General features: G+C 45.1%; 1 protein-coding gene across 4 annotated transcripts in view; it reads right to left on the bottom strand.

Moving 5' to 3' along the window:
• Positions 1 to 20,816, bottom strand: part of stk11ip (serine/threonine kinase 11 interacting protein) — a 109,082-nt gene that overhangs the window by 61,294 nt on the left and 26,972 nt on the right. For 3 of the 4 annotated variants that reach the window (XR_011961726.1, XM_072579997.1, XM_072579999.1), the window contains exons 6-16: positions 19,443 to 19,550; positions 18,449 to 18,520; positions 17,921 to 18,050; positions 15,961 to 16,064; positions 15,490 to 15,579; positions 13,879 to 13,920; positions 13,092 to 13,247; positions 11,415 to 11,496; positions 9,483 to 9,863; positions 8,537 to 8,721; positions 5,217 to 5,360 (exon numbers count right to left, since the gene is read on the bottom strand). Coding sequence is in view for 3 of the 4 variants with exons in the window: in XM_072579997.1 (XP_072436098.1) it covers positions 5,217 to 5,360; positions 8,537 to 8,721; positions 9,483 to 9,863; positions 11,415 to 11,496; positions 13,092 to 13,247; positions 13,879 to 13,920; positions 15,490 to 15,579; positions 15,961 to 16,064; positions 17,921 to 18,050; positions 18,449 to 18,520; positions 19,443 to 19,550 (1,494 nt within the window). In the remaining variant the exon portion in view is untranslated. The remainder of the gene's footprint in view (positions 1 to 5,216; positions 5,361 to 8,536; positions 8,722 to 9,482; positions 9,864 to 11,414; positions 11,497 to 13,091; positions 13,248 to 13,878; positions 13,921 to 15,489; positions 15,580 to 15,960; positions 16,065 to 17,920; positions 18,051 to 18,448; positions 18,521 to 19,442; positions 19,551 to 20,816) is intronic. The other variant, XM_072580000.1, reaches the window with a different exon arrangement.

Genomic DNA, 20,816 nt, shown 5'->3' with positions numbered 1-20,816 from the left:
TTTCTGATCCAATATGTGGATGTACCTACTAGAGAAGGTGCAAAACTTGACCTACTCTTGGGAAATAAGGCAGGGCAGGTGACTGAGGTGTCAATGGGGGAGCACTTTGGGGCCAGCGACCATAATTCTATTAGATTTAAAATAATGATGGAAAAAGATAGAGCAGATCTAAAAGTTGAAGTCCTAAATTGGAGAAAGGCCAATTTTGACGGTATTAGGCAAGAACTTTCAAAAGCTGATTCGGGGCAGATGTTCGCAGGTAAAGAGACGGCTGGAAAATGGGAAGCCTTCAGAACTGAGATAACAAGAATCCAGAGAAAGTATATTCCTGTCAGGGTGAAAGGGAAGGCTGGTAGGTATAGGGAATGCTGGATGACTAAAGAATTGAAGGTTTGGTTAAGAAAAAGAAGGAAGCATATGTCAGGTATAGAGAGGATAGATCGAGTGAATCCTTGGAAGAATATAAAGGAAGTAGGAGTATACTTAAGAGGGAAATCAGGAGGGCAAAACGGGGACATGAGATAGCTTTGGCAAATAGAATTAAGGAGAATCCAAAGGGTTTTTACAAATACATCAAGGACAAAAGGGTAACTAGGGAGAGAATAGGGCCCCTCAAAAGGTTAGATTAGATTACGTACAGTGTGGAAACAGGCCCTCCGGCCCAATAAGTCCACACCGACCCGCCGAAGAGTGACCCACCCAGACCCATTCCCCTACATTTACCTCTTCACCTAACACTATGGGCAATTTAGCGTGGCCAATTCACCTAACCTGCACATTTTTTTGGACTGTGGGAGGAAACCGGAGCACCCGGAGGAAACCCACGTAGACACGGGGAGAATGTGCAAACTCCACACAGAGAGTCGCCCGAGGTGGGAATTGAACCCGGATCTCTGGCGCTGTGAGGCAGCAGTGCTAACCACTGTGCCACCATGCCGCCCACATGGAATACAGGGAGAACTAGCCATTTGGATACAGAACTGGCTCAAAGATAGAAGACAGAGGGTGGTGGTGGAGGGTTATTTTTTAGACTGGAGGCCTGTGACCAGTGGAGTGCCACAAGGATCGGTGATGGGTCCTCTACTTTTTGTCATTTACATAAATGATTTGGATGCGAACATAAGAGGGACAGTTAGTAAGTTTGCAGATGACACCAAAATTGGAAGTGTAGTGGACAGTGAAGAGGGTTACCTCAGATTACAACAGGATCTGGACCAGATGGGCCAATGGACTGAGAAGTGGCAGATGGAGTTTAATTCAGATAAAGCGAGGAGCTGCATTTTGGAAAAGTAAATCTTAGCAGGACTTATACCCTTAATAGAATAAAGAGCAAAGAAAATTTACAGCCCAGGAACAGGCCCTTCTGCCCTCCAAATCTGAGTCGATCCAAATCTACTGTCTAAACTGGTCAGTCAATTCCTAAGCATCTGTCTCCCCCTGCTCCCCACCTACACATGCATCTGTCCAGGCGCATCTTAAATGAATCTACCGTGCCTGCCCCTACCACCTCTGCTGGGAACACATTCCAAATGCCCACCACCCTCTGTGTGAAGTACTTGCTGCACATATCCCCCTTAAACTTTCCACCCATCACCTTGAAAGCGTGACCTCTCGTTATTGAATCTTTCACCCTGGGAAAAAGCTTGTCTTTACCCACCCTGTCTATACCCTTCATGATTTTGCAAACCTCAATCAGGTCCCCCCCTCAATCTCCTTTTTTTTTAGTGAAAATAAACCTAACCTACTCAACCTTTCTTCATAGCTAGCACGTTCCGTATCAGGCAACATCCTCGTAAACCTTCTCTTCACCCTCTCCAAAGCGTCCACATCCTTTTGGTAATGTGGCGACCAGAACTGTACACAATATCCTAAATGTGGCCGAACCAATGTCTTGTACAATTTTAACATGACCTGCCAGATCTTATACTCAATACCCCGTTTGATGAAGGCAAGCATACTATATGCCTTCTTGACCATTCTATCCACCTGTGCAGCAACCTTCAGGGTACAATGGACCTGCACTCTCTGCCCATCAACTTTTCCCAAGGCTCTTCCATTCATTGTATGATTCGCTCTAGAATTAGACTTGCCTAATGCATCACCTCACATTTGTCGGATGGTAAGCTAATGGTAAGGTCCTCGGGAGTGTTGTTGAACAAAGAGACCTTGGAGTGCAGGTTCATAGCTCCTTGAAAGTGGAGTCACAGGTAGATAGGATAGTGAAAGCGGCATTTGGTATGCTTTCCTTTATTGGTCATAGTATTGAGTACAGGAGTTGGGAGGTCATGTTGCAGCTGTACAGTACATTGGTTAGGCCACTGTTGGAGTATTACGTACAATTCTGGTCTCCTTCCTATTGGAAAGATGTTGTGAAACTTGAAAAGGTTCAGAAAAGATTTACAAGGATGTTGCCAGGGAAGGAGGATTTGAGCTACAGGGAGAGGCTGAACAGGTTGGGGCTGGTTTCCCTGGAGCGGAAGCTGAGGGGTGACCTTGCAGAGGTTTACAAAATTATATGGGGCTTGGATAGGTTAAATAGGTAAAGTCTTTTCTCTAGTTCTGGACTCCCTGACCCTAGAGGGCATAGGTTTAGGGTGAGAGGGGAAAGATATAAAAGAGGCCTATGGGGCAACTTTTTCACACAGAGGGTGGTATGTGTATGGAATGAGCTGCCAGAGGAAGTGGTGGAGGCTGGTACAATTGCAACATTTAATGGCATTTGGATGGGTGTATGAATAAGAAGGGTTTGGAGGGATATGGACCGGGTGCTGGTAGGTGGGACTAGATTGGGTTGGGATATCTGATTGGCCTGGACGGGTTGGACTGAAGGGTCTGTTTCCGTGCTGTACATCTCTAGGACTCTATGGCTCTATAAGTAGGAACACAATAATGCTGACCCAGCCAGTGACACTCATGTCCCATGAGTGAATATAATAAACACACCCAGACTGTCAGGTGGTATAGAGAGACAGGAGGCCAACGAAGGTGACTGTGGACTTTGACTAACATATTGTTAAAAGATTTATATGAGGAGGAGGAGTTTAGCATCCTGCAGAAAGAACATTTAATAGAATTTCACAAAATTATAACGGGTTGTAAATGAGTACGTCAGGAGAAACTGTTGTGGGGCAGAGAAGCAGAAGTGCGATCGGTAACCACATGACAAGAACTAAAGATAAATAAGGAAAAACAGTAGGTATTTAAAAAAAACGCAGCTCACTGCCACGATCTGGAACACAATGAAAAGAATTGTTACTCCTTCAAGAGGCTTGGACACCCATGGCAATGCTATTAAATTATTGCCCTAAGGTGGTGATGCTGGGCTGTCATCTTCACAATGGACTGGCTCTCAAGGCTACTTCAGAGGACGCAGAGGAGTCACCACATTGCTGTGGGTCTGCAGTCAACATAGGACAGAGCAGGGAAGGATGGCAGAGTTACTTTCTATGAGAGAAATCTTGCTGCAAACAGACAGAGCGTTAGTGAGATCAATGTCACTGGCCTAATTATCCAGAACCCAAGGTTAAACCTCTGGAGACACAGGTCTGAATCTGGCATGGCTGATGGCAAATTGTGAACTCAATTAAAAAAAAACTGGAGTTACATCTGGCCTATCGATGAACATGTAACCACTGTCACTCATCAGGGCAAAACACATCTTGGTCATTCATATCCTGTAGAGAAGGGAATCTGCCATTGCTACTGGATTTGGCCTACACATGACTCCAGACCCACAGCAATGTGGCTGACTCTTAATTGCCCTTGCAAGCCATGCAGACTAGGGAGCAATTGGGAATGGGTCAAAATGTGCCCCAGCCAGCAACACCCACATCCTGTGAATGAGTAAGCAAACACCTGGAAAATATAATTTTATCTTCTTGTTTCAGGAAGGAGCTCAGAGAAGGTAGTCTTGGCTGATTCCTGGGATGAAAGGGTTATTTCACAAAGAAGGATTGAGGTGATACACACGGGGTTTAGAAGAATAAAAAAGGATCTTATTGCAAGATTTTAAAAAAATTCTGAGGGGGCTCAATTGAGGGTGGTGCGGAGAGGATATTTTCACTTGCAAGGGAATAAAGAATGAGGGCCCACAGTTTAAGAAAAAAAAAGGATCACCCATTTAAGATGGCGATGAGTAGGAACTTCCTCTGAGGATGGATAATCTTCGGAACTTTCTTACTCAGAGCATCGTGGAAGCTGGGTCTCTTATTTTATTCCAGGCTGCACTGGACAAATGTTTGATTGACAAAGCAGTAAGGGGACCCTTGGAGATAGAAAGGGAAGTGGGATTGAGGGTACAATCACCTAACCCATGTGGTCAGCTTTGTCTTACCTTTAAAAAAAAGGAAAAGGGACGTGCTGTTGATGGTAAGACCAGCATTTGTTGTGCATCCCTAATTGTCCGAAGTAAACTAAGAGGCCATTTTAGAAGCAGAGGTCCAGAAACAGGGCTCAATCGAAGGAAATAGGGCAAACCATCTAAGACTGAGAAGAGAAATTTCTTTGTTCAGAAAGTAGTGAGCCTGTCAAACTTTCTACCACAGAGAGCAGTCAAAACCAAAACACTGGAATACTTTCTAGAAGGACTTAGATATACAGCACTTGGGGCTAAAGGGATCGAAGAATGCGGGGGAGGGGGCACGAAAGAAGCAGGAACAGGCTGTCGAGCTGAGCGATCAGTCATTGATCAGCAGATTTGAAGGGCTAAATGGCCTACTCCCACTCCTATTTTCCACGCTTAAGAATCAACTACAATGCTCTGGGTGCATAGATCAGACTGCGTTTGGATGGTGGATTTACCTCTTTAAAGAACTAAGTACGCCATTGGAAATTTTAAATATGTGACTGATGTGTTTTTGTTAATCAACTGGCAAATATCAATTCTCATTTGTAGAAGAGATTTCCAAATTTTGAGTGAGTGAGAGATAGTGTGTATTGAGAGAAAAGTTGCCGAATTTCACTCCTGAAACATTCAGATCTCACACTTGTTTTATACTCCCCAACCAACTGAAATAATTTCGCTCTCTTCCACTTGACAGGTTGTAAACTTGATCAAATCACACAACATCTAAATTCCAGGGAAAACAACCCTAGGTTTGCGTAACTCAATTTGTGGCAGCCAGGTATCATCCCGTTGAAACTATGCTGCACTCCCTCCAAGGTCATTAACATTTTCTGAGGTAATGATGCCTGGTAATGCTCTGTTCCATACTCACCTCAGAGGCATCCTGGGGATTCTTGTCCAGGATCACGTACTTCCTCTTGCGTTTGTCCCTGCGAATGTAACTGAAGGAACACTCCACTGCTGGGAGAGCCTGTCCTCTGCTCTGCCGAGAAAGGCAAGACTCAGAATTATTTTCCTGAAATAAAGAAGATCAGGTTACGACAGGGCCTCGGCTGCAGTTGGGTTGGGTTGGGGTGTGTGGGTTTGGTGAGGGGAGATAGAAAATGGAAGTGAAGAACACATCTGGTATAAGCTTGCTGTGCAGGGAAGTCGGGACGGCTTTGCATCCATTTGTCGGAGCAAGAGTCCCCCTCAGCCCAGGTCAGAAAAGGGACAGTACAAAGCAAGGCCATTGGTGGGAGGCTCAGAACCTCCCATGGGATGAGCTGGTGGATAGGTTCAGGGTTCAGGCACTGGAAAATGCTGAACTAGCTACTTGACCTTTCTGAATCTGAGATGAGATGAGCTACAAACAGAGAAAACAGGAACAGAGGCAGGCCAGATGAGTCTGCTCCATCATTCAATGCCTGACCATTTATTGCAGTCAAGAGTGTGGTGCTGGAAAATCACAGCAGGTCAGGTAGCATCCGAGGAGCAGGAGAATTGACATTTCGGGCAAAAGCCCTTCATCAGGAATGAATGGACTGACGAAGGGCTTTGCCCCCGAAACGTCAATTCTCCTGCTCCTCAGATGCTGCCTGACCTGCTGTGCTTTTCCAGCGCCACACTCTCAACTCTGATCTCCAGCATCTGCAGTCATCACTTTCACCATTTATCTCAGTCCACTGTTCTCTCTTTCTCCTTGATCTTCTTGAAAACATTCAATGTTTTGGCCTCAACCAGTTTGAATGGTGGAGATTGCCCCAGGCTCAACACCCTCTGGGTGAAGAGATTTTTCCTCCTCTCAGTCCTACGTGGCCTATCCCATATCCTTAGTCTGTGACCCCTGGTTCTGGACTTCCTGGTCATCGGTGCTGGAAAAGTACAACCGGCCAGGCAACATCTAAGGAGCAGGAGAGTTGATGTTTTGGGCATAAGTTCTTCATCAGGAATGTGCTTATGCTCGAAACGTTAATTCTCCTGCTCCTTGGATACTGCCTGACCTGCTGTGCTTTTCCAGCACCATACCTTTTGACTCTGATCTCCAGCATCTGCCATCTACTTTCTCCTCCCTGGTCATCGGGAACATCCTTCCTGTGTTTATCCTGTCTAGTCCTGATTGAATTTTATAAGTTTCTATGAAACGCCCCTTATTCTTCTGAACCCCAGTGAGTGTAGTCCTAACTGATCTGGTGTCTCTCCATTCCTCATGTTAAGAATGAGAAATAAACCAATGTTGAAATGCAGGAAATGGCCATTCAGCCCCTCAAGCCTGCTTTGTCCTTCTAGATTAGATTAGATTACTTAGTGTGGAAACAGGCTCTTTGGCCGAACAAGTCCACACTGACCCTCCGAAGAGCAACCCACCCAGACCCATTCCCTTACATTTACCCCTTCACCTAATACTGCGGGCAATTTCCCACGGCCAATCCACCTAACCTGCACATTTTTGGACTGTGGGAGGAAACCAGAGCACCCGGAGGAAACCCACGCAGACACAGGGAGAATGTGCAAACTCCACATAGACAATGGCCTGAGGCGGGAATTGAACCCGGGTCTCTGGCACTGTGAGGCAGCAGTGCTAACCACTGAGCCACCGTGCCACCCTATGCTGTCTAGATTGCGACTGGTCATTGATCTCAATGCTATTTTCCCACAATGCCTCCAGAACTATCAATATCATTAGTATCTTGAAAACTTTCGATCTTAGTATAGAATCATTGAACCACCATAGCTGTCTAGTAAAGGAATTTCAAAGATTTACTACCTACCATGTTTAAAAAACAACTCAAAATTATTTAAGAAGGTGCCTTCCAAGCTGCTTCCAGAAGGGGATTGGGAGCAGAAATAAATGAACACTACCACCTACAAGCTCTCCTCCAAGCCACTCACCATCTTGACTTAGAAATATAACCGCTATTCCTTCACGGTCACTGGGTCAAAATCCTGGAATTCCCTCTCTAACGGCATAGAGGGTCAACCCACAGCACATGGCAGCTCACCACCCCCTTCTTCAGGATATTACGGGATGGATAATAAGCCCAGCCAGCAACACCCACATCCTGTGAATTAACTACAAAAAGGTTTGCTGCTCTGAAACATAAACTGAGTTTAACGTTGTTGCAGAAATCTCCCTTCCACACATGCCAGCTTATACATGGTGTGTTAGTGTTGAACATACAAGGAAGGATGTGAATGAGTGAGTGAGTGATTAATTTTTCCCCAGGGGCACCTTTCAGAGGTAACAAGTGATCCAGTGGGTGTGCAATACCAACGGTGCACTGGCCATCCTTTACAGATGCTTTCGGTGATGGAGCGAGAGGCTAACATCTGCAGGTCTGTACCTGATGCTCATTCTCAGCCAGTGACCTAAAAGGGAACCGAATGTACAAGAGACATAACACTCCAGTGCACCTTTGTCTCATCACTGACAAATCAGAATATGTTTGATCAAAAATCGACCAACTTGTTTCATATGTTCTTAAACGGAGTCACATTCTGCCACGGCTCCTTCAAAAAGTAGACCAGTCCCAGGGTGTTTATCGCTGAAAGATACCGTTCAGAGAATGATCTGGAAGTAAGGTGCTGCATTAAAAAGGTGCACAGGGAGAGGCCCCCTCTGTGACAAAGCAAAAAGATGCACTGCAGGTAAGTCCGTTGAGAAGAGAGATATTCAGAGATACACTGCTATTGTAAACAAGAGGACCAGACCATCAGGATCATTTTCATCAGAATGAAGGCCCTGCAATTTACTTGAACTCTTTTGGATTCGTTGGGCAGGAAGAGGAGAAAGAGTAGGTTTGTTACGACAGTGATTCTTAGCAAGATTGTTGAGGGGCTGCAGGATTCAGCCTCGGATCCAGAGAGCCATAGGAAAAGGAGAATTTCCTTATTAAAGCAGCATGTGATGACACGTTGAAATGTATAGCCAGAGGAGCCCTGAAGCAGCTTCAATAGTAAACTTCCACAGGGAATTTGCAAAGGAAGTTCAGAAGGGAATATTGCAAGATGACAGGGAAAGTGCAGGCCAGTGGGACTAATTGGATAGCGCTTTTGAAGAGTTACTACAGGGACAATGGGCTGAATGATCTTGTGTCTGTGTTGTACCATTCTACGCAATTTAAACCAAGATCCTGAGGGCAACTCAAGTCTGCAAGAGCAGAAACCACCCGCAGCAGGTAAAATCTGGCAACCTCTCCAGAACTGGCTTACCTCCCAGAACTCTTCGGAAGTATGGATGGCTGTCAGGCTGCTCAGCTCCAGTTTCTCCAGGACGTCTGCATTCATCAGGTCCACCTCCAGGAGCTGGTCCTCTGTCACTCTCAGGAACATCCAGCTGCTTTCCATCTCAGGCTCCTCCTCCACCAACCGGCCAACGATGAAGGGCTGGCAGACATCTAACAGTGCGGACAGAAAGACAGACTCTGCCTTTTACACAATAACGTTTCAACAGGACGTCCCAAAAGCGCTGCACAGCCACTGCTGGATTCTCTCATTCAGCTAAACACCAATGAGTATAAATCCAAATCTGATCAACCTTTTCTCATCAAACCCTTCAACCCTGGAATCAGCTGAGAAACTGACTCATAAATGTTTTCCATACATTCAAACCCCTCCTTAAATAAGGAGAGCAAAACTGTACAAGAGGCTTCCAGGTCTCACTATGGCTGTGTACAATCGCAGCAACACTTCCCCACTTTTATATTTTATTCCTTTGGCATTAAACAGCTACACTCCATTACTCTTCCCAATTAACTGCATACTAACTTTTTGTTACTCCTGTATCAGGACATCCTGATCCCTCTGAACCTCAGTATTTCGAAATCTCTATATAAATAATATGCTGCTCTTCTCTTTCTCCTGTTCAAGTGGACAGACTCATTTTTCCACATTATACTCCACCTGACATATATCTGCCACTCACTGAACCCATCAATATGCCTTTACAGACTCATGAGCTCTTCATAACTTACTCTCTTACCCGTCCTTGCGTTATTTAAATGTTAGATTTGCTCCCAAAATCTAAGTCGCTAAAATAGATTGCAAATAGTTGATTACCATTTCCCAGTATCTTTTACTGTACGGTTATTAATTCGCTGTCTCTCATTGGACATCTCTACATCAGGAAGGGCTATGTCCCCAACACTTTGAATTGTACCTCTCACTGTCTCCTCCTCCTCCTCTTCCTGTGTCTCCATTAGTGACACAGAATTATTCAAATAAGCTCCTTCTTCAGAAGCGAGATAGCTGGAGGAGGCACATTCATCCTGGTTGCTGACCGGGGCCAGCAGAGTGGTCTCGTTGCTCCTGGCATGGTCTCCTGACTCCTCAGATGTAGCGTCCAGACTGTTTCTGCGATGGAAGATGCTGGAGGAGCTGTCGGCTTCATCCTTGCCAGGGGTGTTGGCTACCTCAGAGTTGTCCGTTTGCCCCTCACTGGGACTGTTCAGGTGATGCTGATAGCGCAGCCAATCGTCCCCGATCTGACCACGGAGCTCATCCATCCTCTTGATGTCCTCCTGGTGTTGCAAGACAACATCTGCAGAGTAACCAGGAATGAACGACAAAGCAGTTTTACAAACAGGAAAATTGGCCGTAGGACCGTCAGAAATAGGAATAAGATAAGCTGTTCAACCCTTGATTCTGCTCTCCCATTCAAAGGGCTCATGGTTGATTCGACATTCTTCATGTCCACTTTTATGCCCTTTCCCCATAACCCTTGAAGGTCCCTCTGAAGAATCTATCTCAACGTTAAATATACACAAAGACTTTGCCTCACAGCTCTCTGTGACAAGGAGTTCCAAAGACATTCAACCCCTCAGAAGAAATTCCTGCTCACCTCAGTCTGCAATTGGCATCCCTTTAATCAGACAATGTCCTCTGGACCTAGACTCTACCATGAGGGGAAACATCCCCTCAGCAATTATCCTGTCAAGCCCCTCAAGGATCCAATAGGTTTCAATGAGATCACTGCTTATTCTTCTAAACTCCAGTGATTACAGTCCCAACCTGTTTAATCTTGGGTCATAAGACAGTCCCTCCCACCCAACAAATCATTTTGCCCATTTCTGTTACATATTCTATAGGCAGACTTTCCCTGGAGAAAAGGAGACACTGGAATAAAAACAGTCATCAGCCCTCCAGCCTATTCAATTATTCAGTATGATTATATAAAAGCCAAATCACTGCGGAAACTGGAAATCTGAAATAACACAAACTGCTGGAGAAACTCAGCTGCAGTGTCCCATGTCACTTTCTTTCTGGTTGCACGAGTACTGTGCCTCTGGGCCGCAATGCCGGGCCAATGCCAATCACCATGCAAGAGACTCTGGGACAGCTGCACGTGCGGTTCAGAGAGAACATCACTCAGCAGGTCTGGCCACATCTGTGGGGAGAGAGCGTGAGAGCGAGAGATCCAAGCCCAGAATGACCCCTCTTCAGAACTTCTCTTTACCCTGTTCTGAAGAGGAGTCATGGTGGACTCAAAACGTTAAGTTTCCCTCCAAAGGTACTGCCAGACCTACTGAATTTCTCCAGCACTTTGTTTTTAACGCCATTAAATCATTACTGATGCATACTAGTGTGACTAAGAGGTAAAACACCAGTTCTATTTCATCCAGTCTTTGAGCATTGCAATATTAGATTAGATTATATTAGATTACTTACAGTGTGGAAACAGGCCCTTTGGCCTAACAAGTCCATACCGACCCGCTGAAGTGCAACCCACCCAGACCCATTCCCCTGCATTTACCCCTCCACCTAACACTACGGGCAATTTAGCATGGCCAATTCACCTAACCTACACATTTTTTGGACTGTGGGAGGAAACCCACGCAGACACGGGGAGAATGTGCAAACTCCACACAGTCAGTTGCCTGAGGCGGGAATTGAACCCGGGTCTATGGCGCTGTGAGGCAGCAGTGCTAACCACTGTGCCACACATAAACTCCTTCCTTCAGTTTGCAAGGGATCTGAACCACCCTGCTCACCCACATCTTTGGCAATTTAAGCATTCATTTGAACAATTCCAATTTTGGACATCTCCACGTCCCTTCTGTCAGCTTGTGGCCCAGATCTCCAAAACACTCACGTGATATGACTGGAGTATTCGGAATATCCTTGTCACTGTCACTTGGCTCCGAGATACTGGCAGCCCGCACCTTGATCTTACTCTGCAATGGGTGAGAGGTTGGTATCCAATAAAGGAAAAAAAAAAATCAGTAAAACATGGTCAGTTTGATTATGTAGGAGATGGGCACTCCATCTAAAGCTTAGAAACATACCAGCCATTCAACCCAAGCAGTCTAGGTTGATGTTTATGCTCTCAACATATTTTCAATCTTCTTTCCTCATGCTTTTATCTAGAATCATCACAAAACATCTCCCGTCCTTGTTTCACCTTCTCTAATGCAGAGTTACACATTCCCGCCGCTGAGTTTCCCATTGGATTAGTTAATGACCAAAGCTTACATTTATGACATTGGTGTTCAAAAGTTCCAGAGGTTGCAAACGTTTTCTCTACATCCCGCCCATCTAAATGTTTTTATAGAATTAGAAAGGTGTTGGCGGAAGTACACCACAGGCTCATACACAAATTCAACATCTTGCTTTTGGTACGCCAATTTGAGTGCGTGGTCAAAGTAGGTTTTATGGTGTTATGAAGAAGTGGGTGTACTGTACCTTTAAGGAAGTTAAAAGCTAGTAGAACTACCTGACAGTACCAAGTGTTCGGAATAAAAATATAATGTAACATTTGGTTGAACAACTCAATTAGCTGGTTGCCTGGAGACAAAAACAAATTCGAATTTAGCCAATCAGTTTAAGTTATACCCCAATCCAGTTTGAATTGGGTATAGTGACAATCTTAAAAGCCAATGACATAATCCGATGCTTTTGGGGGGCGGGGGGGTGGTGGTGGTATAAGACCAAGGGAAATTGAACAATTGGGAGGAGAACTGCCAAGCCACAATCATGTAAAGACTACCCAAAAGTAGCTCTCTTAAAATGTACCTTTATCGATCAGTAACCTGTGAAGCAGACGCCCCAGAAGAAAAGACAGGAATACAGAGAAGAACCGAAAGCTGCCTGATTTTGAGATAAGTAGTTTTGTTTTGTAAATCTTAATTGCGATTTTTATCAGACTAGTATTATAGAAGGGAAAGTAAAAGATAGATTTGAGGAAGGAGTTGTAAATAGTTGTCAGTTAATTATTCTCTGTTACACTTGAATTTTTACTTTAGTTCTTGGCTCTCAAATTTTCACAGATTACTGCACGGGATAAATCTTTTCTGTGTTGGTTTAAATTAAGCTGGAGAGTTTACCCCATGTCGTAACAATGATGACAGAATGCCTGGATGGGTGTGACTCCAACAACAAAGCAGCAGCTCGGCATCATCCAGGATAAAGCCATGTGCTTCCATCACCTTCAACTACCCCCCCCCCCCTCAACTGACGCTCAGTATGCACTGCTACTACCTTCAAGATGCACTGCAGGAATTCACCAAGGCTCCTTAGAAAGCACCTTCTAAACCACATCCACTTCCATCGAGAAGAACAAGGGCAGCAGATACATGGGAAAACCGCCAAGTTCTCCTCCAGGACACACACCACCCTGACTTGGAAGTAATCGCCGTTTCTTTAGTGTCACCAGATTAAAGTCCAAGAATGTCTGCCCTAATGGCACAGTGGGGATAGCCACACCACATGGACTGCCAGCCAGCAACACTCACATTCTATGAATAAATGTGTAAAAAGTTGAAGCATTTACCTTTTTGCGGGTGATGGGTCTGGCACTGCTGGCTGATGAGTATACACTGTCACTGCGGTTACTGGTCAGCGAAGATTCCAGAACATTCCTGAGCGGGCTATTCCGGGAAGAGTGGCGCATTGACTGTCCAATTAGCCGGCCAGACTTTGGCAGGTACTGCAAAAGGGAAGGTCATGACATTTCAGGATTGTAGTAGAGAGGGTGCAGATGATGTCAGAGAATGGTCAGAAGGATGAGGGACCTCAGTTGTTAAGATTTTCTCTCCTTAGAGAGAATCAAAGGGGTTTGATACAGATATTATTCAAACTTATGATTAAGGAGACCAACTCTTTCAAGCCTGCTCAGCCATTCAATAAGAGTTCCCATCTACCTTAAGAATCATTCATCCCATAGTTAACATGAATCTACTGTCCTCTGCTTTAAAAACATACAAAGATTCTTTTTCTGGAAGAGGGGCCCAAAAACTAATTTCTTTTTCTGTCTTAAATGGGTGACCTATTCTAAAGTAGTTATCTCAATTGAGACCAGGTGATGTACCTGTTCTGGAAGTGCTTGATAGGGACAGTGTAGAGGGAGCTCTACTCTGTATCTTACCTTGTGCTGTCTCTGTCCTGAGAGTGTTGGATAGGGACAGCATAGGTGAGCTTTACTTTGTATCTAACCCAGTGCTGTCCCTATCCTGGGAGTGTTTGATGGGGCTTTCACCTGAATTTAAGAGTGTAACCTTTTGTCATGTGGATGTGCAAAGGACCGACAGAAGACATTTTACTCTTAACAGGGTACTCACCGCGAGTTCTGCCATAGTCAGTGGTTCTCCATCCAAAATCAGCTGCGTAGGAACAAACAGAAGAGTTAATAATATAGCAATGATGCAATCAGAAAGGGACAGTGTGAACTCATAAATTCTCAATGTTACTCACATCCTTCCTGCACCTAGTCTGTCCAGCCATTCTAGAATTTTATACCTTCCAATCAGATCCCTTCTCATTCTTGTGAACTCTAGAGAGTACAGACCAATCTCTGCTCACAGAGCAGTCCTGTCATCTCTGGTGTCAGCCTAATGAACTTTGGTTGTACCACCTTTATAACAAAGTACATCTCCTCTGAGGGAGGGAGACCAAAACTGTGCACAAAATACTCCAAGCCTTGTATTACTGCAGGAAGACTTTGCGTTTCAACTCTACTGTCCCATCTACTCCCCATTTCTCTCGATTCTGAGACACCAAAAACTTGCTTTACCCAGATTTAAATATATCCACAAATGGATCATTCACATTAGCGAAAATGGCAGGACAGCATAAGGGCAAAACACATTTGATCAGTTTCTCCAGCACAGAAAACTATCACAGCAATACCACATGAACAAAAAAACAAGAGCAGGGCACTTGGCCCTTCAAGCCTGATCTGACTTTAACCTCAATTCTTCAGTACTGCATATCCTCAATAATCTTCTTGGTAAACAAGAATCAAACTACATCGGTCTTAAAAATATTTGAATTATTCAGCACCTTTTGAGGAAGGGAATTCCAAAGATTGTCAAATCCTGCAGAAGAAAAAAGCTTCCTCATCTCTATTTTAAATTATGACCCCTTGTTTTTACAGCTGCATTTGCTGACACCAGCACACGGGTGCACTGTCCTGCTTTAAATCATCTCCATGCATACAAACAGACTGGGGAGATAGAGATAGAGAGAGAGGAAGAAAGAGGGAATTGGACAAGGGAAGAAGGTAGAGGAGGGGAGAGCGCCTCCCAGATCCTGGGCCCTCCTGGTCGGCCCCCCACTTCTCTCACATTCTGGGCCCACCTTGTCATCATCCACCTTACCAAACCCCCTAGCTCCAGCTCCAGCACCTGACCGCCTATTTCCTGCAGGCATTCCCCCTATCCAGGGCTTCTCCCCACTCAACCCTATATCGAAACCGTATGCTCTTTTCTGCACATGCGCATTACTGCCTTTGCACATGATATCACATAACTTGTAAATGATGGTGTATTGTGTACATGTGTGTTCCAGAAATAGCACATATGTAGCTGCCTGCAGTTGCAGGTATCAGTGAACACTGTCCATTTTTAATCTATGATCCTTGGTTCCGGATTCGCCCACAAGAGGAAACATCCTTTTCCACGCCAACCCTGTCATCACATCCTCTCAGGATCTTACATGTATCAATCAGGTATTCTCTGACTCTAAATTCCATCTATCCAGCCTTCCCTCATCAGGTAATCCAGAGCGACTGAAGGCAAAAGGTGGTGAATGGATTGCACAAAGCCAAACCCAGTCCCCAGAAACATTCCAGCACGCTGCTGCTGCTCCTCCCCAGAAACCCAGGAAATGACCCGAGTAGCAATGAGAGACTCCAAACTCTAACCAGCTTAGTGTTACCCACGGACACTTACCCGCATGAAGGCAGCTTTGGGGGAAAGGTGATAGATAGTGCAGGGTCGATGGCGTTTTTGGTAACATACAGGATTCCCTTGAAGGAAGAGCTGTAAGACAAGATACTAGGCATTACACACCTGCTCTGAAGTTTTGCCAGATGGGGTGGACATGGGAAAATGGGATATGGAAGCAGGAGTCCACCCAAGAAATCTAGGTTAGCCCTGAATTTAGCAAACCTCTAATGTAATGTAAGTCACCAGCTGCCTCAGTTACATGGCTATTGGTCTCAAAACAACTGCCCTCTGAAATAGCGAAACCTTACTGTCAGGCATACTTTTTTTGTACAGGAGACACGGCTCAGTTCCCCAATTAAAAAGTTCACCCATTTCCCCACCGCGACACCAGTGTGGGATTTGTGCAATCTTCCCCCATCCTTCAGTGTCTCCCAGCTTACTCACCCTCACTGTACTGTCAGTCACACTACCCACCTCCTTTAGGCTGTGTAGCTGGGACAGAGGAGCTAGCTGGGCATGCTCCGAGATCATGTTGTAGGCCAGGTCCAGGTGTTTCAAATGTGATAAATGCTCAACTCCTAAAAAAAAAGGAATGAGATATCAGAAGATCAAAAGAACGAACACTCTTGCCTTTATATAGCACTGCCCAGAAGCTCATGACATGTCAAAGTGCAGTTGTTGTAATTATGACCATACTGCCTGATGTGGCAGTAACAATTTCAAATAACTTTCCAAAGGAATTAAACACACTCAACTATCTAAAAACTCATGACTTGGATGAAAGCACTGAAATTGCAAAGTTTTCTGATGACACAAAGATATGTCAGAAGATAAGTCGCGAAGACAACATAAATACTATCCATAGGTAAGCAAGAAGGCAAACATCTGACAGATGGAATGTAAAGTGGCAGTGTGAATTTGTCAATTTCTGCTTTCTCTCCACAGATGCTGCTAGCAATATCTGTTTCTGATTTCCAGCAGCTGCAATCGTCAATTTGACCACTTTCGCAAAAAGACTACAAAAGCAGCACTTTTTCTTTAAAATGGAGAGAGATCACAGAAGTCTGAAACTCTGGTCTGCATGTGCTGGTACATTCATTTTTCAAATTAATATGCAGGTACAAGTGATTAGCAAAACAAATTCATGGATTATTTCAAGGGAATGGATAATAAAAGTAGAGGTGTTTTGCGACAGTTACAAAGGGCATCAGAGACCACACCTGGAGTATTATGTACAGATTTTGATATTGACAGACAAGGACATCATTAGACACAGTTCAAAAGAAGGTTTAAATTATCTGACCCTTGGGATCTGTTTTATGAGGAAAACTTGGACAGGCTGAGCCTATATGAGGGGGAGGGGGAGGTCAAGGGCTCGATTGAGGCATTCAAGCAGCCATTGGATACGGGAAAAGGGAAGAGGTTGGCATTATGTGATAAAACTGACTCAGATTCGATGGGCCAAATGGCCTCCAGCTGGGTCACAGCAAATCTATGATTCTGGAGGCAGGACTTTCACAACAGGAATAGTCTAGCAGCAGTGAACCGTCACACAAACCATGCCCCTTTCTGTGCAAATGGCTGCTGATTCCATATGGGCGATGGGATAGTGTGAGGAAGAGTTAACGTTTTGAGCGCTTCTTCAGAACCTAATGCTTCCAAGTAAACTATTCAGTCACGGGTGGGGACTCCTTGATGCCTCAGACATGACCTCAGGATCAGAGTGTTTTTGGAGGATTCGAAGCAGCAGGAAACTGCTCAGAGGATTCCACTTCCCGGGCAATTCCTGTTGGGTTAAAATTCCAGAACTCTCTCCCTAACAGCATTGACAGTCAACCTACACTAAATGCAGTGCCAAGGTTCTGGGAGGCAGCTCATCGACAACTTCTCAAGGACAGTGAAGGGTGGGCAGTACGTGCTGGCCCAGCCAGTGATGTCCACATCTCAAGAATGAATAGGAACGCATTGTCAGCTGCACTGGGACTTCTGAGAGGTCGCAACATGCATCCCTCAGTATATCCACACTTTACCTAGTGCAGAGACATGGGAAATCGGTCACAAGGGGGAACTTAACAAGATAGATACTGAGAGGAAGAGCTATCCCTCATCAGGGTTGAGAACAAGAGACACCATTAGAAATCAGGGGTTTCCTTTTTCTTTAAGAGGGAAAAGAGGGTCTCTGAAGATTTGAGTCTATGGAGGTGTTCCTGGAGAGTGAGCGGATGTGGTAGGTAGATTCTTGATGAACAAGGACGTCAAAGATTATAAGGGCTGGATGGGTTGAGTTGAGGCTACCATCAGTTATTATCTTACGAGCAGACAGAATGGGCCGAATGGGCTATTCCTTGCCCAAAATTGTGCATTTGTAAATGATGTATTTGCAGACTCTCAACCACTGAAACTGAAAACCCCCAACACAGAGAGGTCAGCTTACCATTAATATTCTCCAAATTGTTGTTGCGCAGGAGCAGAGTGGTCAGCTGAACTCGGGAGCAGGAGCTGAAGACGGGCACTCTTTCCAGAAGATTGTAGCTCAAGTTGACATATTCCAGTTCTGACAAGGGCTGAGGATTGAGAAGGGGACAGTTAGAGTGTGTAGGAATCAGAAAAAAGGAAGAGACTAACCGTGAGCACATGCAGCTGCAGGGCTATTTGTCCAAGTGAGGCAGTGTCCTATCTCCACAGCAACCATTAGCATTCAGGTCCCCATTATCAGTACTCCCCTTCCCCTCTTCAATAGTACCCCTGCAACGCTCACCTCAGCACCCTACAAACCAATACTATCCAAAACGGATTGAATACAGCTTGAACCATATCCCCATTACTCATTAGCTTAGCTATCATCATACAAACCACATTTCATTTCACATTAAACCTGAAACACACCCCTCCCCCAGCCAACCCATCTCCTCCAGAGATGTTCATGTGGTATACAGCCCCCACAGTAGATGGAGTTCCTCACCTTGAGGTGCTCTGCACAGTCCCGTATTCGGTTATGACTCAGGTCCAGAATACGTAGCACACTGAGCAGGGCCTGTTGGAATGGGTCAGCAAAAAAAAAAATTAGGATTCAGCAGGGGAACTGGTCTAGGAGAGAGATTACTGCATTTTCAGCAACACTGTCATGGACTTACAGCAACAGAATGGTGATGTTACAGGACAAATAGTCACGCTTCATCTAGATACTGGATTAGTGGTGCTGGAAGAGCACAGCCAGGGCTTTTGCCCGAAACGTCGATTTTGCTGCTCCTTGGATGCTGCCTGAACTGCTGTGCTCTTCCAGCACCACTAATCCAGCATTTGGTTTTCCACATCTGCAGTTATTGTTTTTACTACGCTTCATCTAGAGATAAGTTTGACTTCCACCGGCAATGGGGATTTACTTCACAACAATAGCTAAAGGTGGGTAATAAATACTAACCAAATCAACGGTTGTTTAACGAATGAAAATTACCCTCTGTGGGGGATAAGGTTGTGAACAGGAGCAAGTCTCAACTATATTCCTAATTCCCACAGCCCAAAAAACATTTTCAATGGAGCTAGTCTGAAGGAAGCTTTACTTTGTATCTAACCTCATGCTGTCCCTGTCCTGGGAGTGCTTGATGGGTGTCAGTATAGTGGGAGTTTTATTTTGAATCCAATTCTGTGCTATCCTTGTACTGGGAGTTGTTGATGGGAGCTTTACTTTGTATCTAACCTTGTAATGTACCTGGCCCTTGAACTGCTTGATGTACAGTGTTAAGTGTAAAGAGAGCTTTATTCTATCTAACCCTGTATTGTACTCAAAGCTGAAACAGGCTGGGTTTGATATCTAAATGTGCAGAACATAAAAGTGACTGTGGGAGCCCCACAGCATAGGGGCTGAAACTGGACATGGGCAGATAAACAACATGGGGCTACCTTATACCAACAGGGCAATTAGAGTCTCAGTAGAATGCCCCGGCAAATGGCCTTACCAGTGAGCTGTCCAGGGAGGTGATAAAGTTGTTGCTGAAATTGAGCGTGTGCAAATCAAGCCAGGGGAGCGCAGAGCTCAGGTCCCCACCGCAGACCGAGATAATTTCCTGCATTGGGGAAAAGGGTGGGGTGGGGGAGATAACAGGAAAGAGACACACATACGGGAAGTGAGAGGGTAGAACAGACAGACACAGGTGGGAGAGAGACACGCGGAGGGGTTTGGGGGAGGGGGAGAGAAAGAGACACACACGGGTGGGAGGGGGAGCAACGGCAAAGAAATGGAGAGAGCAATAACACACAGTTAGAGAAGAGCTAATTTAGAGGCTGTGCCTCCTTCCTCCAGGTCATCGCTGAGCTTAGGGTTGAAAGGGCCTGTTCTGCACTGTATTGCTCTATATGAAGGAAATGTCCTGCTACTAGAATCACCACCATTCACTGTGCACCAGACAAGCATGGTGACAATCAGACCAGAGTCCAACCTGTCCTTTTCTTAAGAAGCCTGGACTTCAGTAAGGCCTCTAACAAGGGCCCACGTGGAGAGCTGGTCCAAAAAGGTAAGAGTCACTAGGATCCAATGCAAGTTAGCGAACTGGATCCAAAAGTGACTAACAGATGGGAGGCAATGGGTGATGGTGGAGGGCTGTTTATAATGATTCGAAGCCTGTGACAAGCAGTGTACCACAGGGGTCAGTGCTGGGACACTTTGCTGTTATGTATACTAATGCTTTCTAAATAGGGAGAAGATTCAGAAATCTGAAGTACAAAAGGATTTGGGAGTCCTAGTCCAGAATTCTCTGAAGGTTAGCTTGCAGGTTGAGTCGGTAGTTAGGAAGACATATATAATGTTGACATTTATTCCGAGAGGACTTGAATATAAATACAGGGATGTACTTTATGCTTTAGAAAGCTTTGGTCAGACCACATTTGGAATATTGTGCACGGTTTTGGGCCCCATATCTCAAGGAGGAAGTACTTGCCCTGAAGCAGGTCCAGAGGAGCTCCCCAAGAACGATCCCAGGAATGAACAGCTTAACATATGAGGAATGCTTGAGGATTCTGGGACTATATGCAATGGAATTTAGAAGGATTTTGGGTGGGGGTGGGGGTGGGGGGGGGCGGGGGGCAGGGAGATCTAATTGAACTTACAGAATATTGAACAGCCTAGACATAGTGGATGCTGGGAAGATGTTTCCATTGGCAGGAGAGACAAGGGCCTGAGGGCATAGCCTTAGGAATGGTGAATCTATGGACCTCATTGCCACAGAAGGTTGTGGTGGCCAGGTCATTGAGATTTAAAACTGAGATAGATAGGTTCTTGATTATAAAGGAGATCAAGGGTTATGGGGAGAAAGCGGGTTGAGAAATGTATCAGC

Source organism: Chiloscyllium punctatum, chromosome 10 (assembly GCF_047496795.1).
Source record: "Chiloscyllium punctatum isolate Juve2018m chromosome 10, sChiPun1.3, whole genome shotgun sequence".
NCBI lineage: Eukaryota > Metazoa > Chordata > Chondrichthyes > Orectolobiformes > Hemiscylliidae > Chiloscyllium > Chiloscyllium punctatum.
Note: the sequence above shows the minus strand (reverse complement) of the source record. Positions and strands in the feature narration are given on the sequence as shown.